The 13,120-nt window shown below is 32.2% G+C and overlaps 1 protein-coding gene across 1 annotated transcript in view; it reads left to right on the top strand.

Moving 5' to 3' along the window:
• Nucleotides 1–13,120, top strand: part of RYR2 (ryanodine receptor 2) — a gene marked incomplete at both ends in the record, with an annotated part of 341,640 nt that overhangs the window by 241,090 nt on the left and 87,430 nt on the right. Inside the window, 9 exons of the mRNA XM_079550429.1 lie at nucleotides 719–882; nucleotides 3,114–3,192; nucleotides 3,858–3,947; nucleotides 5,162–5,299; nucleotides 7,440–7,517; nucleotides 8,816–8,891; nucleotides 10,328–10,451; nucleotides 11,263–11,378; nucleotides 12,640–12,704. Of these exons, the coding sequence (XP_079406555.1) occupies nucleotides 719–882; nucleotides 3,114–3,192; nucleotides 3,858–3,947; nucleotides 5,162–5,299; nucleotides 7,440–7,517; nucleotides 8,816–8,891; nucleotides 10,328–10,451; nucleotides 11,263–11,378; nucleotides 12,640–12,704 (930 nt within the window). The remainder of the gene's footprint in view (nucleotides 1–718; nucleotides 883–3,113; nucleotides 3,193–3,857; nucleotides 3,948–5,161; nucleotides 5,300–7,439; nucleotides 7,518–8,815; nucleotides 8,892–10,327; nucleotides 10,452–11,262; nucleotides 11,379–12,639; nucleotides 12,705–13,120) is intronic.

Genomic DNA, 13,120 nt, shown 5'->3' with positions numbered 1-13,120 from the left:
ACCCAGTGTTATCCACCTTAGGGTTAATAGTGCAGGGTGAAAATATAGACATCTGTAAAATTTTAGTCTTCTAGTTTAAATCTTCCTGTTACGTATTCAGATAGGTATACCTATTTATCTGCTCATTAAAAATAAATTTAAAAAAAATCTACATCTAACATAGTAATCTTGAACTATATCTATATAGGTCAACACTTCAGAGCCCTGAAAGCAAACTCAAGAATCTGAAGATAGTGGAAAGCTGCACTTTTCTGCCTCACACACTATAGTTTCTTCAACCAGGGTTGCTGTCACTCCAAATAAACTTTTCAGAGAAGGATCTGCAGGTGCTGGTCAACAGTATGCGCAATATGAGCCAGCAGTGTGCCCTGTCAATAGGACAAACTGCATTTTTGGGATGCATTAAACAAAGCATAGCAAGCTGGTCAAAAGAGGTTATTCTCCCACTCATTTAGCAATGGTGCAGCTTCACCTTGAATGCTATGTACTGTTCTGGTCTTCACAGTATAAAATGGATATTAAGGTACATGCTGTACATGCCACCAGCTGTAGTTCCATATTATGTTTTGGGCAGTCAGTTGCCTTTATTTTCAGAAAAATTCAGTTTTGCACTAAAAAAGTCATTCTATGGCTGCTTGGTTTCACATATATCAGTTTTAGCAATGATGATGATTGCTTCCTTTGACTATTCATTTTATATCTTTTGTGTGGTCTACAGAAGTATGAACAAGAACTGTTCAAACTGGCTTTGCCTTGTTTGAGTGCAGTTGCAGGGGCATTACCTCCAGATTATATGGAATCAAATTATGTCAATATGGTGGAAAAACAATCTTCAATGGATTCAGATGGAAACTTCAATCCCCAACCTGTTGATACTTCAAAGTAAGAAAATATTTTGTTGCAATTAATTTTTTCCCATGAGCATATGAAGAAAGGAGTCCATTGCTGGTAAGATGTGAAATTAGTCATGAGTCTTCTGAATTCTCATCATCCAGCTAAAATGTAGACCTTGAATTTTATTTTTATTTTCTTTTTAAAATAATAATAAATAACAATAAATCTCCATTTACATTACTAATCTGTTGGTAAACCTAACAGATTTTTTAATGCATTTTCAGCCTGAAGATAGAGCTCTCCAGTTACCTTTGTACATCTGCTGCTGACAGCTGAGCATGTTTTTAGGAACTGGAAAAGTAGGAAGCTCTACATCATCATCCCTGCCATTATGAACGTGTGCTAAGATACTAATTCTATTGCCTGTGAATAGCCATGTACCTACAGAAAACAATAATGATCATATGTTCATATCATCTCTTTTTTACTCTGACTAATGGGGAAATAAATAGGAAGGCAGATATTTGTTCTCTCCCGACTGTCAGAATCTGCCCTTTTAAGTTCATAGAAAGAATAGGTATTGGAAAGAGATTTTTTGTCCTAATTTTTTTTTTTTTTTGACATAACTGGGACCATGTCTTCCTTTGTATAAAATAGTCTTACAGTGGTATGATTGTTCACTGTAACTCAAAAAGTACTACTTGTAGGCAATTTACTTCAATTGCCCTTGTGGACTTTCTATACTAACATTCAGAGAGCAGAATGCAGTCAGTATATTCCTACCTTTGATACACAGTATACTGATACAGGTGTACACATGGAAATATGATAGCAGAACCCATAGTATGGACTGGCGTATAGGAATCACATTTGTCACTGAAATTCATCTATGATGTGTTTAATATAGATATAAAAATTTAACAAAATTTAGTGAGGGTATTATATTATCAGTTTGATTAATCAGAGATATGACTTCTGGCATCCTTTCAGAGGAATATTGTAGACAGCCATAATATACTCAAAACTTCAGAACATGTTCCTTAACAATACTAAAATCATTGGTCACCTCATTTCCTTAAGTCCCTGTTTTGTGATGATTCAAGACAATGAAAGCACTGCTTTTATGCGTGTCATTTCCAACCAGTCCTTTATTCTTTTACGTGTCAGTCCTGCAATCATCGCTTACCAATCCTAACCCTACTTATATAAAGCTATAAATAATGATCTTCTTGTAGTTTTCCATTTCTTACATTTCTGAAATTATGCAAATTATTATACCACTGGTAGATTCTTCTAAAATGCACACTTTCAAATAAACCAAAAAAACCAAACTATTGATGATGCTGGGTCAGTACTTTCTGTCCTCTATGTGTGTTTGGGATCTTGCAAATTGTTATTCTGCCTGGATACAATATCATTTTGTTTTACATATCTGCTTTTTATCACCCTATAAGTGAAAAACCGTGCTCTTCTGCTTTGCAGTACATGGCCCTGTAACACAGTTGCTGCCTCAATTCTTTGTTTAAGGAGGGAAGATTATGCTATTTGTAATTGATCTGGAATGCAGATAAATACTGTTATTTGAACCATTTTTGGGAGAGGATTCTCTCTGTGTTTGTCTCTTGTTTGATGATCCAGGACAGCTGCTTTTCTTTTACTGCTTAAGAAATTTTACTTAAGGGCTAGCATATTTTTTGCATATTTCTATCTTTATGTGTTGGTTTTTTTAAAATAGTATTTTTAAGCTGTTCACTGAGGTGTTGGAAAATAAACCCTTAATTTTCATATATCAAAGTTCTTCAAGTATGTAATAAAATTTATAGAAATATATAAAATTCATGATGTTTTGTATAAAAAAAAAAAAAAGACTGTTCTAACTCAGTTTATTATGGATGTGTGTAATAAACTACTGAATTTCTGAAGCTATGGGTCATATTTATATATTTAGTCACAATAAAAAAAAAAAAAGAATACTGGTAGTAGAAATAAGTAACAAAAAGACTAACTGCTGGATATCCTTATTGAATTTTTCCCACGCGTGTGGGTCAAAGAAATTAAAATCCTGTAACAGATGTAGTTTTTATTCCGCAGTCATTAAATAGGTCAGATTTCATCTTTGATATAACTGTGTCTTGGAGAAACTGTGTGTGAGGAAAGCATCACAATAAAATGCTTTAAATTGGTGCATCATTTCAACATTTTTTAAAAAACTTCTCATTGAAACACATTTGAAGTTTAACAAGTGTCATTTATTAGCTATTTTTTCCCTTAACTTTCAGCATTACAATCCCCGAAAAACTAGAATATTTCATTAACAAATATGCGGAACACTCTCATGATAAGTGGTCGATGGAAAAGGTAAAATCTCTCTTCCTTTTAAACCTATTTTTAAATTTTAATTTATATCCACTTAATCTGAAAAAGATTTAAATCTGAATGTTATTGTTTTTCATAATATTCCAAGTTGTTATGTAGGTAAGAAATAAGCAAAAATTTTCTTGAAGTAAATGTTTGGGAGGTTAAGACTTCTGTAAGTCCACAGAAATATTTCAATCTTTGAGTATTTCATTATTTTTATTGCTGATTATTAAGCTAATATATTTGGTTAAATATTTGAGAGTTTTGCTGACTTTTTTTTTTTCATTTGTAAAAACATAAAATTTTGAAAACTGCGGACACTTTTTGGATTTATATGATTTCATATAGTTTCTGGTGCCAAGTATTAAAAATATTCCTCAACTGTAACACACTATTCTGCTCTGTGGAGTTATCTAGAGGAAGTCAATAAAGACAAAATATCTTGAAATGTTTTCTTCAAGCAATAATTTTCAGAAAATGTGTTTTTTTTTTTTTTTTTTTAAATATAATTCTTTTCATTGCATGTAGATAATATAAAGATTCACTTAGAAAATTGTAGAAAGGACATTTTAAGCGAACGGACTGGCAGAAGCATTCTTCCGCTCCTTTATACAAAGTAAAAATAGGATTTTTCACGCTCTTTGCCTCTTTATTACTGTTTTCAGTTTGCCAATGGATGGACATATGGTGAAACGTATTCTGAATCTGCAAAAGTGCAACCATTAATGAAACAGTATAAATTACTCTCTGAAAAGGTGAGTTTGGGCATTCTTCTTGACTCAGGGTGACCAAACTTTTTAAATTTTTAAATTTCTTTTAATGTGAAAATATCACATTGCTTTTTTTTTTTTTTTAACACCACTCTTTTTTTTTTTTTTTTTTTTCTTAGTCCACCCACAAGTGCGTTGTTGTTGCATTCCTCAAAATCTTAGGAAGGAGTAGTTTTTTACTGTACACTAAGCAGGCCACCAGAACAATTTTCTCTCGTGGGTCAACATAACTGGCCTAATTTACAGTGAAACTCAAGTGTCATAACACAAGTATATTTTTAGATCAAGGTCATTCAGGGATGCTTAGTAAAGATTAGATTGAAATTGAGTCTTTTTCTGTTCCCCTCCAGCATAGAATCACAGAATCATAGAATTGCTCAGGTTGGAAAAGACCTTCAAGTCCAACTAGTTTAGATTTGAAGATTGGAAAACTTGGAAAATGGAGCAAGTTTGTAGGAGCTGGTTTTATTCATCTTAAAGAAAGCTCAGAAGAGTCTAATCTCACTCTTGCATTACCTAAAAAGTAGCTGTAGAGAAAATAGTTATTTTTTTCACAGGCATGTACAGTGTCAGGGTGAAGCACTGTGTTGTGTAAGTGGCTTCACCAGAAATACTTTCAGGACATCCTTCATTCCTTGAAAATTCCTTGAATTGGTTGACTAGAGAAGTGGTAGACTGGAATTATTCAAGACATGGCACAGCACATTAGAAAACTATCTAGGTAACTAGATAACTTAATCTTGATAATCTTGGTTAATTCAGTTAAGTTAGGTAATCTGACTTTAGCATAAGGATGATGCAGATGATCTCCAGGGTTCTCTTCTGATGTAGACTTATTTTTTTTTTAATGATTCTGTAATTATGTTGTTTTGTTTCGTCTAGCAGACAAAACACCACATTACTCCTGATAATTAACCAGTCTACTTTTTGAGTTCGTATTGAGTTAATGCCATTAAGACTCTTATTTATCCCTGTGATCATCAGGTTCTTACCTGACCAGAATTTTTCTCACCTCTAAAATGATAAATAAACATAAATATTTCATAGGATTTATTGCCTCATTGTAGTGTCCTTGTGCCACGATTTTGATGTGTTTTTTTTTTCATCTCATTATAATCAAGCAAAAGTACAATAGTTAAGTTTTTGCTCTGCACAGCTGCATGTTAAACAAGGTAATTGTTGGCTGTGCATCCTTCTAGGAGAAAGAAATTTATCGATGGCCAATCAAAGAATCACTAAAGACCATGCTGGCATGGGGATGGCGGATTGAAAGGACACGGGAGGGAGATTCCATGGCATTGTATAATCGGACGCGTCGCATATCTCAAACCAGTCAAGTAAGTAATTTTGTTGAAAATTTACCTCCCCAAAAATTAATAAAAAGTCATGCAAAATTTGCATTCCATTCCTTGATTTTTACAAGTGATGAAATAGTCCAGTAGAGCCAAAATATGTGAAAGGATTTTTTGCAAGGTCTCGTACAACACCAATGATTGGTTTGGATTTCAGTGCACTGAAGCTTGACGCTTCTTCAGTGTTACAAAATACTGAGCTAACAAACATCTTAAAATTTAAATATTAAATTAGTCTTTTTTTATTTGATTTAAAATTTGCTAACTTATTTAGGAGTATGATTATATAGGGTATTGATGTTTTGGATTTTTTTTTTTGCTATGGATGCCTACAAATAACTACAGAAGTAAGTAAAGGTGTATATATACAATTGATTTTTATTTTGTCATTTTAAAAGAAGGAAATTGAATACAAATATTAATGTTAATGAAGCATAATGTTGACATGCATTCACAGCCAAACAATTCTGAAAATGTTAAAGACTTTTTTTTTCTTTGCTATGGCCTTCTTAAAATCAAAATGCTTCTAAGACTATATAATGCTAGCATTTCTCTATTTTATCTTACAGCTGTACATACTTTGCAAATTTAACTGTGTGGGGAGAGTAACTCTTTCAGTTTTATTCATAGAGACATACATGGAACAAGATCAGTGGAGGAAATAAAATGGAGGAGAAAAATCTCCACTTCTTTTCACTCATCTCTGCACAATTTGCATGGGCGAGATTGGTTGTGCACCTGTGAAAAATAAGTAGTTGAACCTGCCCCTCCACTGTCTAGCCTTTAGAAAGTGAAAATTTTGGGATTTGATTTAGGATGAAGTAAAACTAAACTAAAAATTTAGTTTACAAATGATAATTTCATTCTGGAATTCTTCATTTCATTTTCTTTTTTTTTGTATTATTGCTCCCAAACACTGTAATGACATATTTTTGTATATACTTTAAGCGTAAGGAGCTATTTAGAATTAGTAGCTTTATAATAAGGGTCAAATTACTCTAAAAAGAGCTTTTTTAGATAAGTCAGTGTTCCTATACTATAAAAATTTACTTAACTATACTAGGAGAGTTTCTGAAATCTAGAACACCATAGCGTTTCAGGAGTATACTATTGCATTAATACTCACATGTATGTTTAAAATGTGCTGTAATCACAGGCAAAATCTAGCTTTTACCCCTGTTCAGCTGAGAAATTGTTACGATATTTAATCAATAATGTTAATGTAACAATTGTTTACTTTAGGAAACAGAGGAAAGCAATTACTAGAATTTTTTTGCTGCTTACTGCATATACGTATTATATGTAAAATATACGTAAAATATTGTATTATTCTCTTCTTTATCAGTAATACCTTCTTAAATGGACAACTTCTATGCCTTGCAGATTCTCATATGTGTTTCCAAATATGGTGTAAAACAAGGAGAAGGATTCTGTTCTTTTTAAAGGAAGATATTCCTGTAGTGGACATGAATATACCTATTACAGTAGAATCCAAAGAGGAAGGGCATAGTAATTCACTTTTTCTAGCCACATTTCCTGCCAGAGTGGTTTGCCATCCAGAAAATGTCCATCGTTGTTTATCCTTCTTTGATCTTTTATCAAAGGACCTTTGAACAAGCCTATGACAAATTTAGGCAGTAGAGAGAATGACAGAATGATGGTATTTTCTGACTGAGGAAGAGGACCACATAAAGGGTCATGTATCTTGTTTAGTAGATAATATAGGTAGAAATGGAGTTGAATAGAAAAAAAATTTGCCTGAATCGAAGGTTTGGCCTGCTTTATCTTTCTTTGGAAAAAAAGGAAAATGCAGAGATAGAAATTAAAATTTTAGTACAGAATTATTCACAGTGAGTTCATGTCTTAAACAGTTTTTCAAGTGAAATTTGCTTTTAAATGAGTGGTGTTTATACCTTTTCCCTACATCCAACTTCAATTTACTGCTATTGGTATGTTTTCAATTGTGCCACACAGGGAGTCTTTTTGCCCTCTAAAGTGATTTTTTTTTCCTATGTCCTTTCATTACTTTCAGTACCTTATTAATGTTCACTTCTTCACATCAAGTACTTAGAAATATTTGTATACAACTCCAACAACTCCATTGTTTTGCATGTTTGTCATTCAGATCTCTGTGGATGCAGCCCATGGTTACAGTCCTCGAGCAATTGACATGAGCAATGTTACCCTCTCCAGAGATGTGCACGTAAGTCAGAAGCACTTTTTAACTCTTTTGGTAGTTAAAATGGTTCTTTTTTTTTTTTTTTTTCTTTCTCACCATTGCTCTTTGATTCCCTTTTAATTTAAAAAAAAAAAAAAAAAAAAGCAGTTCTTTCTGAAAGGCTCAGAAATTTCTTTTACTCCCAGATTACTTTTCCAAGCCTTGTTTGCAAACATCTTTCATTCTAAAGAGAATTCTGTTTAGAAGAGTTTGGAAAATCACCTGTTTTTTTTTCTTTTTACCATGAATTTTGCCACCAGCTTCCTCAAGCATATTTTGTCATTGCTCATTTTTCTAAATTGAATCAGGAACTATTGATATGACTTGTAATAAAAGATCATGAGCAGGATTTTGACAGGTCTATCACTAGTTTGCTGTTATTTGGAACATTACTTTTAGTTGGTGTTTCTGCCTTTATAAAGTTAAGTTTTGTAGTGGTATTTGATGGAGCGTGGTGCCAGGTTTTAAAGTTTACTGCTTTACTCTAAGTACAGTTTCAATATTATGTAGATACATACTAGATAAGTTTAAATTAGCATGAGATTTGGTACCAGTAAACTGATGGCAACATGGTGTTCAAAGCTAGTTATAAAAAAACTTTTGAAATGCAGGGACTTTGCCCATGCAGAGCTCTGTTATAGTACAGTGAAACAATCAGCAGTAATAAAGTAATTGGCTAACTACTTACTGAAGAATTCTGTTACTATAGGTCCATGAAATATGAAGAGTGAAATTTAGAGAAGTTCTAAAGCGTCTTATGTTTAGTGGGTATAGAGTCATGAACACAGGAGGGGAGAGTTTATGATGCTTTTTCATGCTGTTGTAGTGATTTCTATTACTTACAGAATGGAGAGCTTTTCTGTGTCATTTGAGATGTTTTTTTTTAGTTGAATGCTCTGAAAAAGTTTTATAAGAAGTTTGCTGTCCTTTGTTTCTGTTATGAAGTCCTTAGGAGGGTTCTTGCTCTCTTTGTTTTGAGAATCAAGTTCGTGTCTGACATACCAGTACTCTTCCTTCTCTATGTGATTCCTTCTGTTTGGTTTTAACAGGTTTTTTTTTTTTGGCAACTGGTCCCTAATTCCTGTCTGCCCATCCTGTGGAAATGCTGTATCATGATAAAAACTTTTTTCTTTTCTTTTCTTTTTTTTTTTTAATCATTACATTGTAATTGTATTTAAACTGCCAATAGACAAAAATTGTCATTATATCAACTGGAAATTTGTCCTTCCTTGGGAGCTGACTATTGGAACTCATGGTCATTGTATGTTCTCCATTTTTCTAAGGCTATGGCAGAGATGATGGCTGAAAACTACCATAACATATGGGCAAAGAAAAAGAAAATGGAGCTTGAAGCAAAAGGTAACTTGAACTATAAGTATTTACTGCATTCTAAATTGTGTTTGATTATCTTAAATGAGACAGACTGACTGAACAACCACTAATACAATACAGGAAAAAATCAAAGATTGTGAATAGCTTAAAACTTAAAGTTTAAACTTAAAGATTAATTTATTTAATAATTAATTAATAATTAATATATAAGAATAATTAATATATAAGAATAAAGATATATAAGAATTAATATATAAGAATAAATTAATATATAAGAAGAAAGAAAGAAGATTGCTAATTGGGCTCTGATTTATTTTGAAATACTGCTTTTTATTGCAGATAGATCTAGAAGAATGTTTTAAATTGACAAATGAATAAGTCTAGAGTAGATTCTTGAGTCCACATAAAACAAATTCATTGCGATCTGTTATTTCTATTTACCAAATGATGAATTTTGTGATATACTGTGTGACTGCTGTTTCTTCTGTACTAGGTAAATTTGTTCAATTATATGTTAAAGATTTTTTTTTTTTTTGGACATAACATTTGCACATGGATGAAACAATACTTGGAGAAACAACAAATTCTAATTTGCAGATGACTGAGTATAGGATTTTGTGTTATGCAAAGGGGCAAAGTATAATACTGTGCAACAGATTTGATTTTTTTTCATGTGCTGCATTTTTTTTGTAAATCTCCAGCAAATTTATGGTAATTAAGATTTTATTTAAAAGTTTGTTTACTTTTCTGACTTTCATGTTTTACTATAAAATTGAACTGCATCACTTTCTTGGATTTTAGCTATACATATATCTTGCTAACTTATATGAATCCTTGTGGTTTAACCTAGCAGCTATCTAACCACTATACAGACTTTCACTCGCTCCCCTTCTGTTCCAATAGGACTGAGGGAGAATCATAAAGAAAAAGTAGATCTTGTAGGTTGAGATAAAAACTATTTACTAAAACAGAAGAGTGAAATGATAGTAATTATTACTGTCCAAATGACAGTTTTTGGTTTGGTATGAAATTCTTATTTATTGAAATACATTCAGTTTCACTAAACCAAGTTGCAATGATAATGCATGTTCATAACAGTTAGGCACTTTCCTATTTCATTTTTTTTTTCTTTCATTAAGATAGCAGGTCTATGTTTCATTATCATTGGCTATTGCAGCCATAATGATTTCATGATTCCAAGTCCAACATATTTTCCTGATTTTTGCAGCAGCTGTTTATATTAAAAGCATGTATGTAGCCATGTCTAAAGTTTATATCTAAATATTTTGCAGAAATATAGGGTGTTTTTTGGTAAGGAAACATAAAAATGAATTGTTGGTGCTTCAGGCTAGACTGTACCATAGCATGCTGTGTTATTACAACAGTATTTTTGCATATCAGGTAATATTATGTCAACAGATGCTCTTAAACTGCCTTTTAATTCTCTTGATATTCCATAGTAGGAGGAGGAAACCATCCCCTTCTTGTTCCTTATGATACACTCACAGCCAAGGAAAAAGCTAAGGACAGAGAAAAAGCACAGGATATTCTGAAATTTCTACAGATTAATGGATATGTAGTCTCCAGGTAATAAAACTATATCCTATCATCAGCAATGTTCTTTTTTAGAGGAGAAATATGCAGTAGAAAGACAGATATATTCAGTAGGTATATGTGCCCTAAGTTGCAAAATAACTATTTGTAGACATTGTGCCTCTAACTGTGGAGTGCTTTTACTGGTAAAGCATAACTTCCTTATGCTCAGTCATTAAAGCAAAAACCAAAGCTTATGTTGTTACCAGATTACTGATGGAAGACAAAAGCCTGCATCACGAATCCATTATCCACTGGTTAATTGTTGGTTTGTTGCAAGAAGATGAACTTTTGGAACATAGTCCAAAAGATAAAGTAAATTACAGTTTTAGAAGTTCTTTTTGTTTTTACTCTGATTTTTCACAAGTGCTAGATAGCTGTTAAAAATTTCTCCTTTACAAACACAATTTTAGGCAAAACTCGTGATGAGGCAGACTAACTTTTTTTCTGGCATGATTGTTTGAAGTGCTTTGGCAGTTTTGAAATTCTCTCAGCCAAAAATCAATCAATGGAAGACATTAAGACATTAAAGATGGAAATACCTTATAAATAAGGGAAAGTAATTGGAATAATATTAATCTAAGTCATGAGTTCTCTTTTTCTATAACCTTCTACCTGGGAAACTTGAATTACATCTTAACAAATTGCTTAAAACCTAAATAAGTGTAAGAGAACTGTTTAATTTAAACAGAACAATTCCTATATTAGTGAGCAGTTTATTATTAGTAGAGAAAATGGCTTCAGACTAGTTAAGACTACTTTTATTCCTTCTGCTACGTTAAAAATTGACTTGCTCTTATTTCAGAGGACTTAAGGACCTGGAATTGGACACACCTTCCATTGAGAAACGCTTTGCCTACAGTTTCCTCCAGCAGCTTATAAGATATGTAGATGAAGCTCATCAGTACATTTTGGAATTTGGTACAGTACTACTTGTATAATTTTCTAAGAATTCCCAAGATGTTTGAAATCATAAAAACAACTTAAAAATTTCAAAAAAAATAAATTCTTGGACCAGGACTTTTTGCTCTAACTTTCTGCATTTGATGATGATAACAAATTTTGGAAAGTTATATATTTCACATTCATTCCAGTTTCCCACATTCATTATTCAGATGATAAGTATTCAGACAAAATTTATAATGATTTTCATTGTTTGAAAAACAAAATAAGATGTTCCCTTGAATTTGTAAACAAATTGATAACCTGTTGCATGTGAGCACTGGTATTTACTATTCACATCTATTCTCTTTTTCACAGAGAAAATTAAACCAGTCATTTGTACAAATTTCAACTGTTTTTCTGGAGGAGAAACATCTCTGTGAAGGAAAAATCTGTTTTTCTTAAAGATTAAGTAATAGTTTGGCCCAGATCAGATTCTTATAAGAGCAGTTAAAAGGAAAGAATTGGAGCAAGAAGCAGCTTTTGTTTGACCTTGGAATTGCAAAGCCACATCATCTTGTACCTCATGTCAGGGCATGCGTGCTGTAATTGAAATCATTAAGGCAGGAGCAGCAGAAAGATTAAATAAACCAGTGCTCATCCAAATACTTGTCTGATTTTAAAGTGAAAATTATCAAATTTGTGAGTGATTATGTTTCATGATTGCCTACATTACCAAAAGTCTGGCTTTCATAAATCACATGGTTACTTTTGCTGTTACTGCCTGATAATCATGGCTTCATTTTCTAGTTAATTAGAAAGATTTGGCAGAACTACAAAAGTTGAAATGACTGAATGCTGGAAAACTAGAAACACTGGTGGGAGAAATGCTATTCCTGTACTTCTGTGAATAAGCAGAAAGTTAATGAATAAAGGATAAATGTTTTCTGTATGCTCAATTCTCTTAAAAACAATATGCGAGTATTATAGCAATAGGGGGAAGAGAAGTAAGCTTTATTTCTGTTGGCTAAATCTAATAATTCATTCTGTTGTTTAAACAAAGTCTGTAAAAATGCAATAATTTTTTTGTTTGTTTCTTCTTTATTTGTTGTTTGTTTTCTTCTCATGAGGTAGTCATAAAATGTATCCTTAACTTGATGTTCATTATTTGTAGTATATTAAATTAATATCTAAAGACTACTGATATTTTTTAACTGTATTGTACATTTTCTAAGAAAAAATGCAGAGTAGACTATAATTAGGATTTGTAATAGGAAACGTAATTTTCTTCTCTCTTCAGATGGTGGCAGCAGAGGCAAAGGAGAGCATTTCCCATATGAACAAGAAATCAAGTTTTTTGCCAAAGTACAGTATATCTTTGCATATTATTTGTCAGCATAGTAAGTAGTTGAGAAAGGATATGTTGGTGAACCTGATTATCATTGTTTTATTTGCACCCTTCCGTGTTAATGTTGTTCATTTAATAACTGAAAGAAATAGCTTGAAAATACTAGGAATGAAGTATAATCATGATAAAAATTACAGGATTCTATTCTTACTGTCTTTATTCTCTTACTCCATTCTACATAATTAATCATCTGATGTTATAACCTCCCTACATTTTCTGTTTACTGACAGTGTAGTTCAGTAGTTAGCTTTTACATTCTTTAGGCAGCTAAATGTGAGCAATGTTTATTGGAACCAGCCAGTTGTGTGTATCTTTCAGTGTTACCTTCCTTATCTGTTTCCTTATTTTAAAACAATGCTGATGTCTTCATCAT

Source organism: Tetrao urogallus, assembly GCF_951394365.1.
Source record: "Tetrao urogallus genome assembly, chromosome: 2".
NCBI classification, from domain to species: Eukaryota; Metazoa; Chordata; class Aves; order Galliformes; family Phasianidae; genus Tetrao; species Tetrao urogallus.
This window is presented reverse-complemented; position numbering and strand designations above follow the sequence as displayed.